The 25,000-nt window shown below is 46.1% G+C and overlaps 1 protein-coding gene, 1 long non-coding RNA gene and 1 pseudogene across 2 annotated transcripts; 2 read left to right on the top strand and 1 right to left on the bottom strand.

Moving 5' to 3' along the window:
• The first annotated feature begins 2,483 nt into the window (after window positions 1–2,483).
• Window positions 2,484–4,633, top strand: LOC128093789 (uncharacterized). Its single transcript, XR_008212752.1, has 2 exons — window positions 2,484–3,345; window positions 3,423–4,633. It is a non-coding gene; the product is annotated as an uncharacterized LOC128093789 (long non-coding RNA).
• Window positions 4,634–5,040: 407 nt separating this feature from the next.
• On the bottom strand, window positions 5,041–10,786 carry LOC120428301 (protein transport protein Sec31A-like). Its single transcript, XM_039593306.2, has 5 exons — window positions 10,732–10,786; window positions 6,477–6,804; window positions 6,208–6,409; window positions 5,614–6,105; window positions 5,041–5,555 (listed from the first exon to the last, which is right to left on the bottom strand). The coding sequence occupies exons 1-5, from the start codon at window positions 10,784–10,786 to the stop codon at window positions 5,340–5,342; spliced, it is 1,293 nt and encodes a 430-aa protein (XP_039449240.1). The 3' UTR covers window positions 5,041–5,339.
• Window positions 10,787–21,604: 10,818 nt separating this feature from the next.
• Window positions 21,605–22,549, top strand: LOC120428305 (T-complex protein 1 subunit beta-like; annotated as a pseudogene).
• The last annotated feature ends 2,451 nt before the right edge of the window (window positions 22,550–25,000 follow it).

Below are 25,000 nucleotides of genomic sequence, written 5' to 3' on the forward strand. Positions count from 1 at the left end.
CTTAAATCACTACTTTTCGAGCTTCCACTGCTACTTCCACCAAAAACGCCAAAAACACGATTCGACGTCGGACGCGGCCGCTGCCGCTAGCGTCAACTTGGGCTCCGCGATCGTAGAACCGTGTCTGTGGTAGAACTGTTGCTAGTGGTGTTGTTGCTGGAGGTGTCTCCGACTCGATTACCATCCGCCAGGTTTAGATTCGAAAATGACTGCTGCAGGTTCTGTTTTGACGTTGGAATTACAGACTAGAAAAAATATCAGAATCAGCGCACTGAACCAAACATAACCGAAAACCACCAAACTTACCAAGCGTCCATCCGGTCCATCCGCCACCGGATTACATTTTTGGCGAAGGATTCTCTGTCGATTCGGGATCTTTACAAGGACCGCCACTACTGCAAATGGGCGCCCGAATTGTCGGATTTTGAATCTACTCCGGGGATGGGTTCGGGCTTAGCCTTTTCAATAATTGGCAACAGGCGCGGAACCACTTCCTCCTTCTAGTGTTCAGGGATCCTTTTTCGGCCTTCTCAACAACTTTAGCAGCGGAAACTGAGGCGGAGACAGGAGATATCGCTTGACGAACAGACAGAGGCGACTTCCGTGCAGCTTCCTTCTGGTCATCTTCAGATCACCCGTCGTGACGGCGGAATTCCTTAAGATTGATTCTGGTATTCCGGTAGAAAATCTGTCCGCCAACAACCAGTTTTCCCACGTGTTTATTTTGTTTTGCTCTCTCACTGCTCGAATCGAATTTCAGCAAGACCTGTCATTTGGTTGCTGTCAAACTCATTCGAGCAGTGGACAACTGACATCACGCGATTTTTGTAAATCGCGCTCACATCGCGATGTAATCGTGCCAGATCGCGCTCATTCTTGGCAATCGTGGCAGATCGCGTTCATCGAAGGTCATCGCAGTTGAATCGCGAGCTCATCTCGGGAGTGTCATCCCCCTCGGAGGAGTCACGGGGTTGGGCACATGGTTGATCCGTAGCGCATTGGATTTACTTCCGTAAATATTTCGTAAATATCGTAAATACAAGCGTAAATATTATTTATCTGCACGATATTCGGAATTGAATTTTGCTCAGTGTGGATAGTGACAGTTCAGAACTGTCACTTGTTTGTTTCCTTCGCATTCGCATTCGCATTCGCATGGAGATGGTGATCTTAGCGGGTTGCAGACTGGATTTCGTCATGTTTGTATGATGATTGTCTAGCCCTGGTTGCTAAGAAATTGATTAAAGGGAATTAAAAGCAATTCTACCAGAACAGGACAGGCAGCACCATGAGAGCCATCCATTGCCGGCCGCTCCCATCTCCACCATTCACCGGGGAGGAATAAGGATTAGGAGCACGGGAAATGTTGATGCTTGACTTACTTAGAAGAAGGTAGCGAAACCGCAGGCTCTTTTTCCCAACCCTATTGTGGAACTCGATCAAATTGACCACTTGACCAAATTTGATCGAATTTAAACAACAAGGTTGCGTAAGTGTCGCGTGGAGTTGGTTCTTGTGAAAGGTAAAGGTCTGGGATTCGCCCTAAGCAAGCGATACGACCATTGGCATAAATGATATTAAGGGATGAAATATGATTCTCAAGGCAAGCTATCGGAAGCTGCTGTTGAGACAGTTCCCGTTTAGTTTAGTGAAAGTTGTTATTTTATATGGATTGAACATTTATTCTCAAGGCAGGCAATTGGATGCTGCTGATGAGACATTTCCCGATTAGTTTTTTTTAAATTTAGTATGCTCAAAAGCTTTATCTTAGACAGCCGGCTGTGGAAAGATAAAACTGTAATCTAACAAAATTGAAATCTCAACTTTAAACTCAAAATAACTCAAATTGTTTAAATTTAAATATTACTCATGAATTCTAATAAATACTGAATATCCTACGCAAAATGGACAGTGATTGTGTGGCGTATTAATTCTAAATACCAACAGTTTAACCGCGACAAGTCCAGAGAAGAAAAATCGCCTCCTAAAAAAAAAAAGAAAATTTGCCGATTGCTGTAACTAGATGTTTGTAACGAAGCATCCGAAATATCTGTAAGCTGAAGGCATTCACTTCATCTGGCAACACACTCTTTTTTTGACGTTTCAGTGGGAGACCTAAAAGCAGACACTACCACCTATCCCGCACACCACCATCCAACACAAAACGAACTCACCCGATTCTCCCACCGCTCGTAGTGTAACGCTGTCTGTCGCTGTCCGCACATCCCTGTCCGTCTCCTCCAGCGTCTGTCAACGCCGCTCGCTCCCGGAAGCACGCTTCATCCGCCCGGCATGATGGCAAAAAATCTCTTTTTTTGCTGGCGCACACATTGTTGCGACTTCGCCACGCAAAGTCAGCAAATACCACTACGACTCTTCCGTACACCACCACAAACAGAGTCCCCGTCGGACCCCACAGATGATTAGAGTCATCGACTGACCAACACCATCACAGTTTGCCGCTTAAAAGCCATTGCAACACACTCAATCTTCCTTAGCCTATCTCTCAGCACGACTACACACACCGAACTCGCATGCAAGTTGAACACATCTGTGCTGGGCCTCGGCCACACAAACACCATCATGTTCGCTTCTCTCACGCACGACGAGCGTCCCAAAAAAATATGGCCTGAATTGCACAAACAACCTCAAACAAAATCGCTCAAAAAATGCAGAATATCCAAGAAAACCGGCAAACTCCATCACTTTCAAGACAAGCCCGCCACAACCGACCGAATGACACGAATATAGCAGGGCAGATCGTCCAAATTTGCACTAAAAACGCGATTAACCTTCGGGAAGTCACGCAAAAAAAAAACTACAAGAGCAGTCGCGTGGTGTACTTTTCTGTCACTTGTTTGTTTCCTTCATTTACAAACTGTCACCGCTCCAATCCAGCTTGAGGTATATTTTGTCACCTTCAGGATTTCCGGTGCCCTACGAAGATTGAGACAGCGGGACCAGAAACGTCAGCACTTCTACTAAAGAAGCAAATGCGGGTGATGACGGCAGGACCGACGACACGACAAGCCACTCGCGTCCAAAAAGTGGCCCCAAATCGGCTTACCCCTCCGTTTCCTCGGGAACTGGAAACGTCAAAATGAAATTTCCTCAAAAAAATATAGTTTTGGCAGCACTTCTGCCATTGACGTTTAGAAATGTCATTTCTTTTCTGTCATCATTTTTTTTCCAACATCTGAGTAACCAAACCGGTTCCGAAAAGAACATCCTTCCGATGGAACGATCGTGGCCGGTTCTGGAAAGAAAAGTTCCGGAGAAACGAAGCCCCGATGTGATAGACGACGTTGACGACAAGTGGTGCAGGAATAACCTAAGGCAATCCAGGTAGGGAAAATAATTAAAATGTGAAAGTATTTTTTGTTGTTGACAAATTTCAAAATCAAACGTCGTCGTCATTCCAGATCGGTCAACTGAATGTACAACCGGGAGAAGATGCCTAGCGTGATGGACATTCTGCTCAAACTGCCAAGCCAAAATCTCGACGGGAGGAAGGAAGAATGACTCGCCTGCAGAAAAGATAGTTCAAACTGGCAGCGCTGAAGGGACGCCTGCGGAAGCAGCTGATGAAGAGCCGTCTCTTCGTGGTGCAAAGGGACAACCGGTGCCAGCTGAAGAAGCTGGTCCTAAACCTTCCAAAAAGGTCACAAGTTCAGCCGACAGCCACGAGGATGGAGAGTCCGCATCGCCCAGCAAGACTGCTGTGAAAAAGTGTACCAGCCGTGGTCGAGGTGCGGGTCAAAATGACACTGTTGAATCCAGCGACCTTCCGGAAGTTTCCGCTGGAGCCTCGTTGACAATAGAGAAAGCCATTGCGGACGAGTCATGATAAGCCGACTGCGGCTGCTGTTGACGTTGTATCTGGTGCGAAACGATTGCGACGAGATGCGAAGAACGGTGATGCCGAAACAGCCAACGAGCTGGCAAACAAACGCGTCGTGCACTAAAATCAAAGGCGGAGCAGGTCGGTGTGGAAGCTGATTCAGCTTTAGCTGCAGACCAAGTGCCAAAATCAACCGTTCGTTCTCGCCGTGGACAGAAGCAAGTTTCAGAGGCAGAATCAGAGTCCCCCGTCCAAGGTAGACAAGTCCACCACCAGCAACCCTTATCCGGTTCCAGTTGAGATTTCTATGCACGGATCCAAGATGGTCAAGACGATGCTACATGCGTTGCACACTTCAACTCCGTTGATAAGGAACACGCTGAATACGGACGCCGCTGATGTTCCCGGCACAACACGCGGTCGTCGGGTGGCGGCTGCAAATTTCTTCATTGCAGGAATCCACACATCGTACTAGGGCCCGCCTTGGCGCAAGTGCAACGCCAGAAGTGCAGGTCGAAACGCCGAGTACGCCTGCGAAACGTGGTCGTGGCCGTGGCGCATCAATCATAGCCAAGATCGTCGAAGAAGAGTCTCATTCAACGGTAACGAGCACGGCGCAAAATCGGGGAAAGAAAACAAGTTGTGGAATGATGCTGACGATGCTCCAAACGCACCAGCAGATGAAGAGAACCGAATCCGAAAAAAATGCGAGCCATGGTCCGAGATCACCATTTCCCAGTGATTCCGGATGAGATGATCTGCACGTTTCGCACGACGCAAGCTTATAGTTTGGACAAAGGTGATCGTTTTTCCAGATTTGTAAGTGACTGCAGAAATGGGCGACGATTTCAATTTTAAATCTAGTACTAGTACATTGCTGTGCTTATAATATGTAAAATAAATTTAATGGGTCGTCCATATCGGAAAGAGGGGTTGGGGAGGTTGGGCGACAGTTCGTGTTTTATTTTAATGAATGGATAAAAAATGTCATTGAAAGAAGTTAGCGTTTAGTTGCGGTCCCAAATTTCTGAGCGGCCAGTTTCAAATAATTTTGAATGACCTTCCACAAAATTTGAAGCTTGTTACTAAAATTGCTAGGATTTGGTCTGCTTAAATGTTGGGTAGGGACAGAATGGACCAGGGTGCACGCTTACCAAATAAAACCAAAAAAATTGTAATTATCATGATTTTTCGAGTTCAACTCGGATAACACTTTTTTTGGTAAAGTGGGTCGAACTGGCAAAATCATGATTTTCATGATTTGCCGAGTTCGAGCGTGGGGAAATATTTCACTGGATCAAATCTGTTCGGATGTTGCCTATTTTCGGGCGCTTTCTGGTTTTTCTTGAGGGATTGGAATTGAAATAATTTTAATTATGTATAAACTAAAATAAAATCAAAACGGTATAATTATTTATTAATGTATAAAATAGTACAACAATGAAAAAACAATAAGTTATTTTTCTTTAAATGGTGCTTCGAGAAAATTTAGGTCGCTTCAAATGTCCCCGGCATCGGAATAGTTCGCGCAGTCAAGCCGAGAAGACTCCCAGCAATCCTTCAAGTTCCTTCTCACGCAGGCGTCGGAGCGAGTGCCCTCGGCCAGCACTTGCTCGAGACGATTCGAGCGTTCGATCAGCTCGCTATCTGTTACGACCTGGTTCACGATGACGGTGCGGCTCGTTCCGTTGGACGTGTCCAGCTTGCCGACGAACTGTGAGGGGTTGAAAATGTTAGGTTTTGTTTTGTGAAAGTTTATGATGGCGACTCACCCCAAAGCACGCTACCGCCGGTCGCTTCAGATCGTTGCAGGTGGGCTGCGGCTGTCCTGCGAACGGGTGAACCGGCTCGTGCACGATGCTGTCCACTCCAGGGAACGAATCGGCTATTTTGTTCACCATCTGCACCTGGGCGTGAGCTCCGCCGTTGGTCGAATAAACGGTTACGTTGCCGTCGAAGCTGGAACCAGCGATGAGCGCCGGGTTGCGCGGACACCAGGCTACGTCAAAGTTCCACTGGTTGTTGGTCGCGAGCTCGGAGAGGATTTCCCCGTTTTGCTCTTCGGAGTTTTGGTTCCAGCAGTAGATTTTGTTGTCTTTGCCGCATGAAGCGACCAGGTCGAAATCCTTCGGGCACCAGGTCAGACCGAGGACACCCCGCTGGTGGATATTGAAGGTTTTGGTGGGGGCAGTCGCGTAGCGAAGATCCCACAGTTGAACGGAGGGGGCTTGATCTTCCTCGCTGGCTACCCACAACAGGTGCCACTGGACGGCGCGCGCCAACGGATCCGCGATTGGGTGTCGGTCAGTTTGATGACGGGTTCATTCTTGCGGAGATCCCCGATGATACAACGCGAGACCCTGAACGTCCTCAAACGGTTGCGCCTTCGCTCCTGGGCTCATCGGCGCCGCCGTGATGTTCAGATCCCAGATGAAGCTTTCCGACTCCGACGCTCCCGAGGCCAACAGTTTATTCTGGTACGGATTGTAGTCCATACTGCGCACCGCTCCGTTGTGTTTGTCCTGCTGGGCCATCAGCGCATTCTTACCGGCCAACAGCTTCAAAGCGCTGTAAACCTGGATGGCACCACCTTCGCAACCACCGGCGATGACCCCGTTCGGGTTCGTGGCCGTACCAAAATCCAGCGGACTCCACACGACCTTGTGGAACCAGTGCGCACTCGTCTGACTTCCCACCAGCTTCAGATTTGAGCTCACCCTGGATGATCTTCGAGTTGAACTTGTTGTACGCGACGTTCTCCTCTGGCCACAGCGCTCCACGGTAAGGCAATTGCGTCGAGGCCGTCTTTTCCGTGATCGCGTCCAGCAGATGATCCGAATCGAGGATTCCCGACAGTCGAACTACGCTCAGCAGCTGTTCTAGTGTCTTCAACGAAAAGCGAACTTTGGATACGACGTTCCGTCTGCGTTGCACTTGCACCTGTCGTACACGGCCCGAAAGATCTGCACCTCAGTACAGATGGAGTCGAGTTGGCCTAAAAAAAGAAGGTTAGTTACAGATAAACTTAATCAAGAAAAAGTTTTACCAATTTGAGGGTGGTCGATTCCAGAATGCGTACTTGGTAGGGAGTCCGGAACGCGTACTTGGTAGAGACGAGGGATCCATCGCAAATGGTGATAAAAATAATACGAAAGGACGGACGAGGGATCCATCGCAAATGGTGATAAAAATAATACAAAAGGACGGGCGGTTCAGCGAACCCCGTCGCACACCTGTGATGCGGCGATGTTGTCGTTCGGCCAGTCCGGCCCAAGGCACATCCATGCTGAAATCGAAAAGATCTTCGGGAAGTAAGGTCTTGCAGAGTATTCGTAATTTTCTGAAATTTCCTAAAAAATAAAAAAGTAAAACTTAGTTTAACTCTAGGTTTAACCCATAAAAATCCATCCAACGCCTATCCGATAGCTCTTCCCATTTTTGCCGAAACCTGTCCAACGGTGGAAAGAATTCTCCGAACCCTTTCGCCAACATTGGAAGGCAATCCGTCCTTCGGTGGACGGATTCCTCTTGCAAAACCTTGTGCAGGCAATCCGTCTACCGGCGGACGGATTCCTCTTGCATCCTTGTGCCGTAATCCGTCCACCGGTGGACCGAACTTTTCCACCAACATTGGAAGGCAATCCGTCCACCGGTGGACGGATTCCTCTTGCAAAACCTTGTGCAGGCAATCCGTCTACCGGCGGACGGATTCCTCTTGCATCCTTGTGCCGTAATCCGTCCACCGGTGGACCGAACTTTTCCACCAACATTGGAAGGCAATCCGTCCACCAGTGGACAGATTCCTCTTGCAAAACCTTGTGCAGGCAATCCGTCTACCGGCGGACGGATTCCTCTTGCATCCTTGTGCCGTAATCCGTCCACCGGTGGACCGAACTTTTCCACCAACATTGGAAGGCAATCCGTCCACCAGTGGACAGATTCCTCTTGCAAAACCTTGTGCAGGCAATCCGTCTACCGGCGGACGGATTCCTCTTGCATCCTTGTGCCGTAATCCGTCCACCGGCGGACCGAACTTTTCCACCAACATTGGAAGGCAATCCGTCCACCGGTGGACGGATTCCTCTTGCAAAACCTTGTGCAGGCAATCCGTCCACCGGCGGACGGATTCCTCTTGCATCCTTGTCCAGTAATCCGCCCACCGGTGGACCGAACCATTTCGCCATTATTGGAAGGCAATCCGTCCACCGGTGGACGGATTCCTCTTGCAAAACCATGTGCAGGCAATCCGTCCACCGGCGGACGGATTCCTCTTGCATCCTTGTCCAGTAATCCGCCCACCGGTGGACCGAACTTTTCCACCAACATTGGAAGGCAATCCGTCCACCGGTGGACGGATTCCTCTTGCAAAACCATGTGCAGGCAATCCGTCCACCGGCGGACGGATTCCTCTTGCATCCTTGTCCAGTAATCCGCCCACCGGTGGACCGAACCATTTCGCCATTATTGGAAGGCAATCCGTCCACCGGTGGACGGATTCCTCTTGCATCCTTGTGCCGTAATCCGTCCACCGGCGGACCGAACTTTTCCACCAACATTGGAAGGCAATCCGTCCACCGGTGGACGGATTCCTCTTGCAAAACCTTGTGCAGGCAATCCGTCCACCGGCGGACGGATTCCTCTTGCATCCTTGTCCAGTAATCCGCCCACCGGTGGACCGAACCATTTCGCCATTATTGGAAGGCAATCCGTCCACCGGTGGACGGATTCCTCTTGCAAAACCATGTGCAGGCAATCCGTCCACCGGCGGACGGATTCCTCTTGCATCCTTGTCCAGTAATCCGCCCACCGGTGGACCGAACTTTTCCACCAACATTGGAAGGCAATCCGTCCACCGGTGGACGGATTCCTCTTGCAAAACCATGTGCAGGCAATCCGTCCACCGGCGGACGGATTCCTCTTGCATCCTTGTCCAGTAATCCGCCCACCGGTGGAACGAACCATTTCGCCATTATTGGAAGGCAATCCGTCCACCGGTGGACGGATTCCTCTTGCATCCTTGTGCCGTAATCCGTCCACCGGCGGACCGAATTTTTCCACCAACATTGGAAGGCAATCCGTCCACCAGCGGACGGATTCCTCTTGCATCCTTGTGCCGTAATCCGTCCACCGGTGGACCGAACTTTTCCACCAACATTGGAAGGCAATCCGTCCACCGGCGGACGGATTCCTCTTGCATTCTTGTCCAGTAATCCGTTCTTTTCGCCACGAAAAATCCGTCCGTTTTACTTACCTGAAATTCAACCCGAAGCTCCGGAGTGCAAAAACAAACTAACATCAAATATTTAGGACGAAACGTTTCAAACAGTTTTTGAAAATTTCGCTAAGTCCAAAATCGCACTTTTGGGAGTTCGCTTAACTGAACTCGTTTTTTGGTAGTTTTCACAGTTTTTCGAGTTCGCGAAATCACACTTTTTTTAGTTCGTTTAAGCCAGTGTTTCTCAACCTTTTTCGTTCCATTCCCCCCTTGACTAATTTTCATGAACTTCATTCCCCCCCTCAAACTTGGACAAAATTTAATCAAATTTCATAATTTATGATTTAATATTTACCATAAGACTGAAGTTTCAATAAAAAAAAAACAAAAATCATGCAAAACATATAAATATGCAGTTTGTGAAATAATCAACAAAATGTAGTCCAAAATTGTTAAAAATTTCTGCAACAATTGTATTTTTTTTATAAACTAACTGTTTCTGTTTGAGTTAATGCAAATGTTTCCTTTAAAAAATCTGAGGATCTTTTCGTGTATGAATCTACTAACTGACAAAGTCATTATTTAAATATTAAGATGAGAGATCTTATCAAAAAAAAAAAAATCTGCTTTTCAAAATGCAAATGCAAAAACTTCCAGAATTTGCATGTACAATTTATTTTTTTCAAAAAGCTGTTAAATTTTAGGAGATTTTGTAAATTTACTTAAAAATGGAACAAAAATTTAAAAAAATGTGTTCAAAAACCATTTTATTCTATAATATATAAAAGGGACTTTTATTTTAAAAGTTGAAATATTCTTTCCAATTCGATAGTTTCAAAAAATGTTTCAGACATGGATTGTTTTTGCAAGATCGTTTAAAGGCATTACATTTCTATTGCGTCCTCATTCCCCCCCAAGAATGGCCAAATTCCCCCCCAGGGGGGAATTCCTCACCGGTTGAGAAACACTGGTTTAAGCGAACTGCCAAAAGTGCGATTTCTGAACTCCCAAAAGTGCGATTTTCAGTAACCGTGTGGTAGAATGGGCCACCCTTAGATTTCAGCTTTAGAATGGTTTTAGACCAACTGTTAGGTAATATATAAATAAAAAAAATATATAAAAGTGATCAAATTTCATGGACACTACACTCAACCCCCGGTGGTTGGTCACTTTTTTGTTTGACACTTTTTTAGTTTGTACCCCGTTGGTTGGTCAAAGTCAAACTAAAAAGTGACGAACTGTCACTTTTTACACGGCGCTCACGCACACTATCAAAACAAACGTTTGGTAGTGTGTGTGAGCTCCGTGTAAAAGGGGTGTCAAACTAAAAAGTGACCCCGTTCGTTTGACAACAGTTGGTGTCAAACCATCGGGGTTTGAGTGTATAATGGAAAGGTCCCTCAAGTAATTTCTTATCACCCTTCAACGTTGTATTAGAAGAAATGGCTTGTTTTCCAAGGTGGCCCATTCTGCCCCGCACCCTGGAAAGTTAGTCGAATAAACTTTTTTTTTAAAGCGGCTCAAAAATAGTTTCAATTAAAAAAATTTCATCAACCAAGTATACAACATTGAAGGGAACATTCCAAAGCATAAGCTTTTTACACTGGATTCATAAATTTTTATGTTTTTCTATGATTTTCGGTACGTTTTACTTAGGTGAACCATTCTGCCCCACGGGAATCCCGCTCGATGAATTCGTACAGGTTTGGTCCGTAACGCAAACTGCTCATCGGTGAGGGAGTTTGGGAAAGTAAACGATTCAAATCGGTAGGTATTGAATAAAGTCAGGTGACTGTCATGCTGATTATTCAGAAACGGTTCAGCTTGAGGATGACCACCGAACGAAAAACCAGGTGACCATTAAAATCTCGGGAAATCAGGCCTATCAAGCCAAATAAATCGAGCGAGGAAAATCCGCCCAAGCAGTGTTTCGTCGATACCGCGGAACATCTATCAATTGTTTACCTTACTATAAACTTCCACCACTTCTTAATTCCTCCTCGTAACTTTTGGATGACCAATAACCAATTTCACAGAACTGACGATTCCTCAAAAGAACTTAAATCTTTATAAGTTCAGTTTCAGCTATGCCTAACCGGGACAAAGTACTGCGCACCAAGAACCGATTCAGGGACGCCGGCTGCTGGCAGATCTTGGGGGGTAGCCTATATCGTAAGGTCAACATTCAGTCAGCGCCGCCGCAGCAACTGATTAAATTGATTCAAATAGTTCGCCGGATATGTTAACATTGGTTTGTTAGTCCCAGTTAGCCACTATAAAAGTTTTAGTAACTGCTCATCCACGCCGTTGCCATGACCCAGCAAATAGCAATTTGTGGCAGGTGACTTACACTACGTCCGGGACTTCATCCCGTTCTGGTTCTAACCATTTCCACCTCGTCCAACTCCTTTTAACCAACCAGTCCCATGTTGAGCAAATCTTGTGAGCCTCCCAAGTGCACCTGTCCCAGCAGTTGGAGTCATACGTCCAAATGACTGTTTCGTTCCTGCCCACGGGCCGAATTAACCCAGTTCAGGACACTGAAACTCACACTATATCGCCTTAGCCTCGCTTTGTGACGTTGTTGACCATGGCATTGTTCCGGGAGAATCGACTGGAATAACGGCCATGGTCGTCAACGGAAGGAACCTGCATGAGCTGGGCTAATCAACTGCATTTCCTTCGCGGAGCCGTAATGGTTGTATTTGCGCAATGGCCAAGAAACAAACTTTGGCCAAAAGGAACCGCTGGAAATCAGCTTTATCACCGGTATCACCGAACCTGCAAAAAAACCTAAAAACAACAAACCGTTTTTTAATTTGCAAATGTAAATATTTACATTCTAACAGTGTTGCGAGAAAACTCAATTTTGGGGGAAACCCGAGGGGTCTCTCAATTTACCGTGACTTTGACCATTCACGGTCATTTCACGGGATTCACGGTGGGACCAATTTTGATTAAGGTTTTTGCACCGAGTGTCTTGTCGTGTCGTCGGTTGCAACGATGTCGCCTTTTTCAAAAATCCTCCAAAACCTCGAAAGATGTTCAATTTCGTATGAAAAGTGATTCGTAGTACAGATGACGCAAAACGGGTGAACGAGTTTTCACCTCTAAGCTCAGCTGATTTTTTTTCACGACCTGCAATTGCCGGTGATTCTCGCACCACCACGACGCTCGGAATCTACCAGTCCCGTCATGCGTCGGTCCGTAGCCAGTAAAGACCGCCCTAGATGAATTGCGCAACTACTTTTAATGCACACAATTTTCTATCTAATTAGCTAGATTTCTTCTCGGCCTTATCCCGAAAAGGCTTGAATGACGAGAGCACAGAAACATATTTTTTTTTACATCTAACTGCAGAAGCGGCTTTTCAATCCTAACCCGACCCGGCTCCTGGAATGACTCACCGACTAAACGTAAACCAGGCCAATACTGACGTTTACTTTCCCATCCAACGAAAAAAATACATGGTCAACAATTTCTCGTCTCAAGAAATACCAGCGGAGTCAATTGGGATTGAACCCAGGCCTGCGGTGAGAGACAACAACGCTAACCAATACACTACCGATCCCAATATCCTTGCTTTTGGTGTTTGTTCTTTATTTGGTCAACTTCTGATTTGGCATAATAGCTGATTTTTTTTTTAATTACGGAGCAGACAAACTCAGTGGCTGGTGATCTTGTCTCTATCTAATCATGATTTTGCTCTACAGGCATGCAGGCATTTCGAGATTCCTACTCAAAACTATGTGCCCGAAGGCTTGAAACGAATCCCGAAACCTCTTTTTTTTTTACACCTATCCGCCTCGGGATTCTAACTGACGACATTTGGATTGTAAGTCTAATTGCCAACCAGCGACTCTTCTGAGGCAAGTTGTTTCCCAGGGAGACGACTACTACATCTGACCGAACTGGGACCTAACCCAGGCCAACTGGTGTGAGAGGCAACCACGCTTACCACTGCTCCACCGACTCCGGATCTCTCGATATCTCATACCAAAACCTCGGCAGCTGTCACAGCGCGCCGGAAATAGACAAACACTTTGATTGGGAGAGCACTCAAACCTCTTTCTACTCCAAAAAACTTTCCACATTAGGGTTCGAACTGACAACCTTTGGATTGCGAGTCCAAAAGCCGCCAGCGGTTCCGCCAGAACAGGCTTGGTTTGGTGTGTTGTTTATCTTCATAGCAGGGAGACGACTCCCACACCTGAAATGACATAACGGCCTGACAACAACCATGGCCGGGATCGATGTTATACTTCATCATCGGACGACGCCCGTGCATCGCGATCTACCGAGCTGCAGCTACCGGAACCCGTCACCAAGTAGGTGGCCGACGGACACTGCTGACCCGGGACGCACGAACCTCCGCATCATGGAAGACCCCGACTCTCCCGTCACAGTCGCGCCACCGCTCTGCTGCGACGTATCTAGTTCCGGACATCAAAGTCGTCCCGGCCCTGTGTACGGTTCCAGAGAAAGGGTCTTCCAAACGCCAAACGCAGGCAAGTACAATCCCGCTTTTCACGAACGTGACGTCTTCGACCCTGATGCCCGCCTGCATTCTAGCGACGATCGGACGACGCCCGTACATCGCGATCTACCGAGCTGCAGCTTCCGCAACCCGTCACCAAGTAGGTGGCCGACGGACACTGCTGACCCGGGACGCACGAACCTCCGCATTATGGAAGACCCCGACTCTCCCGTCACAGTCGCGCCACCGCTCTGCTGCGACGTATCTAGTTCCGGACATCAAAGTCGCCCCGGCCCTGTGTACGGTTCCAGAGAAAGGGTCTTCCAAAATGCGCTCCCAGGCATGTATTCGCGTTTTTCCGTGCAGTCGACGCTCCCTGATGCTTCACAACCTTCCAGCTCTCAGCAATCCTCCGACGCACCGCTCACCCACCCTCGTTCGTTAGCTAGGGTTTCCTCGAGGATTCAGCAATGTCATCTTTATTACCAAAATGCTGGTGGTATGAACGGTAACCTTGATGACTACCTTCACGCCAGCTCAGGAGAATGCTTCGACTTCATCGCCCTGACGGAAACTTGGCTGAAAGAGAACACGCTTTCGTCGCAGGTCTTCGGACCAGATTACGAAGTTTTTCGCTGCAATCGTGGACCAAACAACAGCAGGAAAGCGGAAGGAGGAGGAGTCCTCGTCGCGGCACGCCGCTGCTTCAAGCCACGCCGGATTGTCCAAGACGCTTGGAAAGCAGTTGAGCAGGTCTGGGTGTCTCTGAAGCTGTCTGATCGTGTCCTTTTCCTCTGCGTGGTATACTTCCCCCCGGATCGCATTTACGACAAGGACCTGTATAAGATCCATCTCGATTCGGTAGCATCTATTGCAGAACGCACGCGCCCGGTCGATGACATCGTTGTCGTAGGGGACTTCAACTTGCCGAAACTGACATGGACACCTTCCCGTAACGGTTTCTTGTACCCGGATCCTGATCGCTCACAATTCCATCCCTGTGCGCGCGATCTTCTGGCCGGATATAACCTGGCCACTCTCCAGCAGATCAACCATATTGAGAACGAAGACGGTCGCCGCCTCGTTCTTTGCTTTGTGAGCGCACAGGATTTCGCCCCAACGCTAATCGTTGCCCCGGCCCCGCTTGCTAAGATCGTCCATCGCCATCCCGCGCTCGTTGTCACCATCGACGGCTGCCACAGCTCTGTTGCTCGAGACCGACCGGACACCGTATGCTACAACTTCCGAGGTGCTGATTACGATGAAATGTCTCTGGCACTGCGCAACATCGACTGGGATAGTGTCTTGGACTCTGTCGACGTCGATGCCGCGGTCGATACTTTCTCATCAATCCTGCGAGATCACATCGAACATTTCGATCACTAAGTGTTGGTAGTAGAATGAAGTGGCAGTAGTTTCGACGCGAGTATAAATCTACATTTTGAAACTGTTTTTCGCCGTGGTATCTGCCGGTAGTGACTGTTACTGCTCGAGGACGCTGCCGTGAACCTGTGACACTGTTTGTATCTTCCACGATTCACTACCACGGCCGCTATCGTGAAAATAAAATTTGCAAGTTTTGCTGAACTCGAGAAGTTCCCCCTTCATTTGGCGTCCACTACTCGCAACGCGATCGTCGTACGTCGTCACTACCTATTGTCTTAACCATATATTGATCAACTGTGGCAGTAGAACAGAAGAACCAGAGAATGACGAAAAACGATTCTAAACGCAACAAACCCGATGACAACCTGTCTCCAGATCATGATGTGTCCAACAACGAGCTCGCGAGGATGATTTCGAATCAGGGCAAAACAACCCAGGGTCAAATCGATCAGCTCGGGAAGGATCTGCGAGACGAGCTGAAGCAGGGACTCGGTGAAATCAAACAAGAACTCAACGACGTTCGTGCCAACCTTAATCGAATCAAATTGGATGTGCATGACAATACAGATGCGATTGCTCGTGCCAAATTAGCCAACGATTTGATCATCAGCGGAGTGCCATTCACAACTGGGGAGGACCTTTACGGCTGCTATCGTTCTTGGTGCGCGGTGCTAGGCTACACAGTTAACGCTGTGCCAGCGGTGGATATTCGTCGTTTAACTAGGCAACCGCTGCGAGATGGTAACAACTGCCTGATTCTACTCCAATTCGCCATCACCAATCAAAGGAACGACTTCTTCGGGAGGTATCTGGGTTCGCGTTCGCTGACGCTGCGGCAAGCTGGGTTCCAGTCAGACGGTCGGGTGTTCGTGAATGAAAATTTAACACCTGCGGCTCGTAGAATCAAGGCAAAGGCGATCGATCTGAAGAAAGAGGGGAAGCTGTCTACCGTGTACTCCCGGAGTGGTGTGGTCCACGTGAAAACTGCGGAATCCGACGAGACTTTTCCGATCAAGGCCGAGCAGGAGTTGTTGGAGTTTCGTCGTTAATTACCCTATCCTTACAAGTTTTTCTTTTCCTTTGTGTTCCTTTCCTTTTATCCTTTCTAAACATCCCCTCCTGAAAGTCAATGAAGTTATACCTATCCAAATAAGTTTTTCTTCTCCTTCCAATCCTTTCCTTGATTCCCGTGACTCCCCTCCTAAAAGTCTGTACGAGAAGAAGATTCCATTTGCTGATCGTTTTGAAGATGCGGTTGTAGCTGCTGTGCCGCTGATGAGTTGCTGTTGCTGTTGCTGTTGGGTTCCTGCTGTTTTGCTGTTGGTTTTCTGCTGGGCTGCTGCTGCGTTGATCGCCAAAATTAGTTGTCCCGCCATAACCGAAGACAGTACCATTTTCTCTTCGGAAGTATGTTTGATTCAAAGTAAATATGTAGATTTATGCGCTATCAGATGTAACGTTCAATATGTGGTTGTTAGATAATTTTGTCATTAATGAAAAGATTAGTTCTCTTAAGTTTAAAATGCCCTTTAGTTATGCCTCCTTAATCTCCATCTTTTTGCTATTCTTTTTCGATCGTGATGTCGGTTGATACTCAGTTGAACAATGCTTCTAACACATGGAGTATTCCGGGTATAGTCATGAAATCCGCATTTGTTAAAGATAAATTATCCATTTGTGGTATGAATAGTCAAAGTATTTGTGCTAAAAAAATGTGCAAAATTGATGAACTTCGTAATATTGCAATGTTTTCGGGTGTTGATATTATGTGTGTCTGTGAGTCATGGTTAAAGAACGAAATTTCAGATGATACTTTGAAGATTGATGGTTACAATATAGTGAGAAACGACAGAAAAAACAGAATTGGAGGAGGTATTTTGATTTATTTAAAAAGCTTTTTAAACTACAAAGTTATTAAATCATCGCAAGAAAATGCCAATCCCACTACGGAATTTATTTTCTTAGAAGTCGCAATTGGACGGGAAAAAGTTCTTTTAGGTTGTTTTTATAATACACCAAATACGGACTGCTCTCAGTTACTGTATGAATTGCTTTCAAGCATGAAATTGCAATATGAAAAGTTATTTTTGATAGGTGATTTTAATACTAACATTTTAAACAAAGATTTGATAAGAACCAAAAATTTTTTAAAGTGTTGTAAAAGTTTGTCTCTTGTTTCAGCTGGAGAATATCCTACTCATTTTCACAGAACTGGAGCCTCGCAGATTGATCTAATTTTAACCAATAAAAGAAAACTGATTCTTCGATTTAATCAAGTAGCTGTACCGTTTATGTCCAACCACGATTTAATTTTTGCTTCTATCGACGTTAACGTTACGCAAATTGTCGAAAAAGTATGTTTTCGTGACTATTCTCATATTAACTCATCTCTTTTATTAAATATGTTTGATCAAATCAATTGGAATAGTTTCTATAGTATTGATAATCCAGATATACTTGTTGAATGCTTTAATGCTGAAATTAAGAACTTGCATGAGTTTTGTGTTCCAATAAAAACATTTGTTAAAAGACCTAAATCGAACCCGTGGTTTGATTCAACCTTATCAAAAGCTGTTGTTGACAGGGACTTGGCATTCAATAAATGGAAGCACACTAGGGATGATAATGACCATAGTTTTTACAAGCGACTAAGAAACAAAGTCACAGCTATGATATGTACTGCAAAAAGATCCTATTATAACACAATATTTTCCCAGAATTTGAATTCCCAACATTTGTGGAAGAAAATAAACTCGTTAGGCTTCAAACAGAAACCAAAAATTGAACAAAATGACTTAACTGCTGATCAAATCAATGATTATTTTGCTAGCCACTTTTCTAATGAAATCTTTTCTCCTTCAATTTCCAATCAATTTAATGTTGTACCTGAACCATTTGTTTTCAATATAGTTGAGACATACCATGTAGTAAACGCGATTTATGATGTAAAATCTAATGCTGTTGGTCCCGATGAAATACCAATGAAATTTTTAAAGGCAATTATTCCACTTGTGTTGGATCCAATTCGACATATATTCAATCAAATTATAAAAACATGTATTTACCCTAAAGCATGGAAAATTTCAAAAATTATGCCAATCAAAAAGAAAGCTGGTAAAACTACTTTAGATAATTTGCGTCCTATTAGTATTTTATGCGCTCTTTCAAAAGTTTTCGAAAGAATAATCAAAAAACAAGTTACTGACTTCGTATCAACGCACAATTTACTTTCTCCTTATCAATCTGGATACCGTTCAGGGCACAGCACTAAAACGGCCATGCTTAAAGTTTGCGACGACATAGGAATGGTTCTTGATTCCAATGGTTATGTTGTGCTTATTCTTTTAGATTTTTCAAAGGCTTTCGACACGATTTCTCATGGCTTACTGTGTAAAAAATTAAGAAATATGTATGGTTTTAGTTTAGATGCAGTGCGTTTAATAAAATCTTATTTAACAAACAGATTTCAGACTGTAATAAACAATGGAGCTTTTTCAAAACTTTTACCAATTTTGTCTGGTGTACCACAGGGTTCGGTACTTGGTCCACTGCTTTTTTCACTTTATATTAATGATTTGCCATCGCAAGTACATAATTGTTATGTTCACCTCTTTGCAGATGACGTGCAGATCTATTTTGATTGCTCTCACAAAACAACAAATGAAATTTCAACACTGATAAATAGCAACATGCATACTATTTACAACTGGGCAAATCTCAATTCACTTAAACTAAATGCTTCTAAGACTCAGGCGATTTGCATATCAAGATCCAAAAGTACTGTTCAAAAACCGGAAATTACGATAAATAACAATGTCATTCAATATTCCGATACAGTTTCAAGTCTAGGTATTTTAATTCAAAGTAATTTTGAGTGGGATTCATTTGTATTGCAACAGTGTGGCAAAGTGTACGCAGCTCTGCGATCCCTGCGTCTTAAAGCTAGTCATTTGAATACTAAAATTAAACTGAAATTATTTAAAGCACTTATTTATCCACACTTTTTAGCGTGTGATTTTATCTTGAAACAGTCATCAACATATTGTCATAACAAACTCAAAGTAGCGTTGAATTCTTGTATCCGTTTTGTGTTCAATTTAGACCGTTATGCAAGCGTGACTCACCGGCAACATATATTGGTAGGGTGTCCTTTCTCACGTTTTGGTATGTTCAGATCCATTCTAATCCTCCATTCAATAATATCAAATCAGTCTCCTCATTACCTGTTTTCAAAATTGACACCTCTACGAAGTCAAAGAGGGCGAAAGTACAAAATTCAGAGAAATAGAACCACTCATTTTTCTAATTCTTTGTTTGTTAGAGGCATTGCTACTTGGAATCAACTACCGCATAATCTACAGACTATTAACTCTAGGTTGGGATTTAAGAAGGCATGTCTAGGGCATTTTAATAATTTAGAATAAAATCAAAAAAGTATTTAGTGAAGTTACGTTTAGTATACGTTAATTTTTGTTTAGTAACTGATAAGCGCACTTCTTTCTACATTTATGGCGTGAACAGAAAAGACAGATGTCTTAAGTTCTTGGAATAAATAAATAAATAAATAAATAAACATTAATATCGATAAATTAAGGTCAGGAAGCGTAATTCCACTCACCTACCGTGGCAAACGCCGGAGCTTTGCAACCTCAAAACCCAGAAGCGAGCCGCTTTCAAGATCTTTTCTAGGTGTGGAACACTTTCCCTTCGCGAGTACTACTTGAGAATGAACAGCAAATACCAGCGTCTGAGTCGCAGTTGTATGGCAAGCTACCAGCGCAAGAAGCAGCGTGAGCTGAAGGCTAACCCGAAGAAGTTTTGGAAATTCGTCGACGAGAACCGCAAAGAATCTGGGCTGCCTTCGTCCATGCGATTGGCCAACGAGGAAGCTGAGAGCACTGCGGAAATCTGCAGGCTGTTCGCCAAAAAGTTTTCGAGTGTTTTTACAAACGAACATATCACCGACGACGAGATCCAAATTGCTGCCAACAGCGTTCCCCGTTGCGATCGATTTCTCCCCATGATTGACATCGATGACGACGCCATATCAGCTGCGATAACTAAACTGAAACATTCCAGCTCCCCTGGACCGGACGGAATTCCCTCGACACTGCTGAAGCGATGTTCGTCCGCGCTGGTATCGCCCCTCTTGCACCTGTTCCGGCTATCCCTCGCCTCCGGAAAGTTCCCGTGTGCATGGAAGCAGGCCTTCATGTTCCCCGTGCATAAAAAAGGCGATCGTAGGAACATCGAGAACTACAGAGGTATCTCGGCCCTCTGCGCTGCTTCGAAACTGTTCGAGTTGGTGGTGATTGGTCCAATATTTGCTCATTGCCGCCAGGAATTATCCAGCGATCAGCATGGATTCTTTCCAAAACGGTCCACTGCCACGAATCTGCTGTGCTTCATCGAGTTCGTGTTCGATAGCTTCGACAATCGCTCTCAAACTGACGCCGTTTATACAGATTTGTCGGCAGCTTTCGACAAGATTAACCACAGTATCGCTATCGCCAAACTCGAGAAGCTCGGATTCAGTCTGTTGACATGGTTCAGGTCGTATCTGTCGGGACGCTCGCTGCGGGTGAAAATCGAGGACGCACTCTCCGAAAGTTTCGACGCTACCTCTGGAATCGGTCAAGGCAGCCACCTCGGTCCGTTGGTGTTCTTGTTCTATTTCAACGACGCCAACTTCACCTTGAGAGGACCCCATCTTTCCTACGCAGACGACCTCAAACTGTTCGCCAAGATCGACTGTCTCGAAGATGCCGAAGCCCTGCAACGCGAACTGGATAAGTTCGCTGATTGGTGTGAGGCGAATCACATGGTCCTAAATCCCGGTAAATGCCAGGTGATAACGTTTAGCCGGAAGCACTGTCCAATACTCTTCAACTACCATCTTGGCGACACACTAGTGGAAAGAGTTGATCACGTTAAGGATCTCGGTGTCATACTGGACGTTAAACTGACCTTCAAGCAACACGTGTCCTTCATAACTGCCAAAGCATCCCGTCAGCTCGGTCTGGTGATCCGTATGACACGCCACTTCACCGACATCCACTGCTTGAAAACGCTGTTCTGCTCATTGGTCCGGTCCTCGCTCGAATATTGCTCGTCGGTTTGGACTCCGCACTACAACAACGCCGTTTATCAGCTAGAGAGAATTCAACGCAGGTTTGTCCGATACGCCGAGGGGGACGTCACTCCGCGATAACACACTAAAACGCACAAAAACGAGCTCGAAAAGCATCAACGCTACACATCGTGCCGAGATTTCACATAACGCCACCCTAAAGCAAGTTATCGCAAGTTAACGCGTGTTAAAGCGGGTTAAAGCGACCAGCGTCTGCTCGACTTTTGAACCAGGGAATCTATCTTGCAACCTTGCCTTCGAGCAGTTTTTGGTCATGTTTGGCAACTCGGTATTTGTTTTGGTTTTTTTCAAGCAGTTTTGACAGAAGGAAAAAAACAAAGCAAAAATTGCGACTTTTTATCAACGCCCGGAGAAGTTTGCTCCGGTGTGATAGCCGGCTCCACTGTCCACAGAGCACGACGCACGTTTTGACGACCGGAAAAGTTAACTATTCTCCCGGTGTGTTGGGTGTGATCGGCGGCTCTAACATCAAGTGGAACGGATTTTGGCGGAAAATCCTGGTGCAAACTCGAGGAGGAGCAAATTTTTCGGGTAATGTTTTCTAGCAGTGTGATTGAGAAATTTTAGTTGTGATTTGTATTGTTTTTGTAGGCAGATAATCAACGCGCTTGGATGTAGATAAGCCTAGACTGGGGCCATTCCAGTGCCGGCGCTCCGGTGACCACTGAAAGCCGCACACTGCAAATATCAAGGGCTATTTATCACCAGCTTTTGCCCTGCCCCCAGCGAATCGCCGAAACGATTGCCGAGGAGGAGAAATTCGGCCGGCTGTCCTCGTTTGTGGAGGCCATCGCGATCGGCGACCTGGTCAAGAGCACCCCGGTCCGAAGAGAATGGACAAGATTCTGGTAGCGCAAGGCCGCATCGCCGGCCAGGATGAGGTTACCAACGACGAAGTGACGATTTTAAAGGCGGTCGGTGTAGAAAATCCGGCGGCGAAAATCCTCGTGGACATGAGCCGCGTCCAGGACGATGAAGTTGGCAATGGTACGACTTCCGTGACGGTGTTGTCGTCAGAGTTTCTGCGCAAGGCGGAAAAGCTGACCGAGCAAAAGTTGCACCCGCAGACAATCATCGCCGGATGAAGAGCGGCCACGCAGGCGGCACGTTCGGTGCTGATTGGCGCGGCTCTGGAATGTGGAAAAGTTCCGGGAGGATTTGATAAACATTCCCCGGACGACGCTCAGCTCGAAGATTCTGTTCCAGCACAAGAAGTACTTTGCCAAGCTGGTCGTCGATGCCGTGATGCGGTTGAAGTGCTCCGGAGAATTGACCGCGATTCAGTGCACCGGCGGTTGATTGAAGGATTCGTTCCTGGACGAGGGTTTCCTGCTGGACAAAAAGCACTAGCCGAAGCGCATCGAGAATGCAAAGATCTTGATCGCTAGCACGCTGATGGACACGGACAAGATCAAGGTGCTTGGATCGACCATCAAGGTGGACTTGGGTGAAGTTGGCCAATCCCGTCGAAAGTGTTGATTTTTATTTGTATTTTCAGGCAACATTTTTGGATATTTATTGGCAGCAAACTTGGACGTTATTTGTTGTTGTTGAATACTGCTCAACACAGAACACCAGAGAGATGCCCGCTTTAGCAGACTGCTCAGGCCGCAAAAGCGCCAGCTGACAAGAGGGCCCGAAAGGAAAAAAACTGCTAGTGGTTCCGGAACCTAAGCTAAAGAAAGCCCGAGCGGGAAGTCTGTTAAAGTGCCACGAAGTACACTAAGAAGTATGCCCACATGGAGCGTAGAGTGATGGAAAAGCGCGAAAAAAAGATGCGAGGCCAAGAAGTCCGAAAACATCTACATTCCGAACGAGCTAAAGGTTGTCTTCGTCATGCGTATTCTTAGGTCGCTCGGAAGGTTTCTTTATCAAGTGCTGCTGCTGTTTCATCTGAACCAAATTAGCAACCCCAACCTGTACAAGGATACCAACAAAATACCTCTTTTTAAAGATCAACGGTGAAGTGCTGGATGTGGAAGTGGCTGTGTTCAACAAGGGTGGACACTCCAGACTGGACGTTCCCTAGTCCCGAGACCACGTTTGAACCCATCGAAGAGACCATCAACCTGATGCGCAAGAAGGTGGTGCACCCGTGACATGTACAGCTTATGTAATGAAGCTTCTGCGGAAAAAATCTAGCTGCCGCAGAATATCGACTTGCGGGGACGAGCTCTCCCGATCCAGCTGCTCCTGAACCGCATCGACCACAATCTGGCTCGCTGTCTCCTCAGATGTACAAAAAATTAATAAAATTATGAAAAAGATTTTTTAAACAGTTTGGATTTTTTCAACGGAAGATTTATTTCTAAAAGCAAACGCATCACACTACAATTTATCAAAATTTGTTAAATAAATGATTACAGATTTGTTTGTTTGAGAACCTCAACTTTTTGTCGACAACCTTGAGCTGCTCAATTAATGACCACCTTGCCGCGGAGGAAGGCCACAACCATGGCTTTCTACCTAAGGTACTCGCGATTGAGTGTGTAGTAGTGCGGTTGTCAAAATCGTTATCTCTGACTCTCTCACTCCACTGACACTGACATTGTTTATGTTTTGGTTTTCCTGGAACGGTCCATTGTTCGTTTGTTATTGTTTTGGTTTTAGTGGCACGGAGTCATGCACTCACACTAATGCAAAGGAAGATCGCGAGTACCTATGATATACAGCCTTGGGCCACAACCTGCGAGATGATCCTGTCGCTATATTCCGAGATGAACTCGTTCGTCTGCATGCTTTATGAAGATTCTCCTACCTGGCACAGACTTGGGTTGCATTCGCCTTCGCGAGATAGGAGGGGCACTTCATGTTTCACTACGCCTTGCGCTGGCAGTCCGGGAAGCGGTTCTGGTAGTTGCTGCTAGTGCTTGCGTCGTACTGACTAGGATGGTCGCCCGGCGTAAAGTTGTAGACATGGGTGTTGCTTGAGTCACTCTTGAATTCTAGCTAAACATTGTAATAGGGTCGAAGCCGAAGTGTAAACAAAGAGTCTATCCTGCTCGTTCCAAATGTAAACATCAACTGACGTGAGCAGGATAGACTCTTTGTTTACACTTCGGCTTCGGTCCTTTTACATTGTTTTGCTTGAATTGAATCTTGCGACATTGCATCGACCACAATCGATATTTCTTCTTGCACGACGGCGTGTTGCCCTTGTTGGCGGAATGTCCGCGGCTTTCTTTTCCGCAAAATTATTCACCTGTTGAGAGTTCTTCGTCATCATCGCCTCCACAATGGCGCATAGTTGTTCAGTCGCAGCCGCAATAGTATCTGGATTAACGGGAACCTCCTTTACGCGGAATCGTCCTGCTCGTCAACCTCTGTGTTGTGTTGCCTAGCGTTCCGATGGCTTCCGGTCAGGAAATCGGCACTTTGGAAGGTCGATTTCAAGCGTATCCTTCGGGGGCCGGTTCGCGCCTTCAAGTCATGCAATTTTCTCAACCTGAGAAGGCTTTTCTCCACCGGGAGACTGACGAAAGGCTCAATAACCGGTAGTGGAACCGCCTCAAATCACTGGAACGGGACCCAAGCAGGCACAGGAACTACAAAACGGTTCCGACGGATGATCTCCCCCTCAAACTTTTCTTAAAAATAAAGCAAAACAAACTGCTCGAATCATTTGACAAAGAGAACTGTCATTTGCTTTTGACAGTTCTCGCTGTCAAAAAAATCGAGCAGTGTGATGCGTGAACGCAACAAAAGGTGAACCAAAAAGCGAGTTATCGCGGTTAACGCGAGTTAAAGCAAAATAAAGCGGAAAGGTGAAAGTGAACGCTGCTAAGGTTTGAAAAGGAAGCTCTATCGCTCGGTTAGCGCGGAAGTGACGCCCCCCTCGCGATACGCCCTGAGACTGCTGCCCTGGAGAAATCCCCAGCAGCTGCCGCCATACGAAGACCGCTGCCAGCTCATGCATCTCGACACTCTCCA

The sequence above is a fragment of the Culex pipiens genome, unplaced genomic scaffold (genome assembly GCF_016801865.2).
Source record: "Culex pipiens pallens isolate TS unplaced genomic scaffold, TS_CPP_V2 Cpp_Un0120, whole genome shotgun sequence".
Classification (NCBI taxonomy): Eukaryota; Metazoa; Arthropoda; class Insecta; order Diptera; family Culicidae; genus Culex; species Culex pipiens.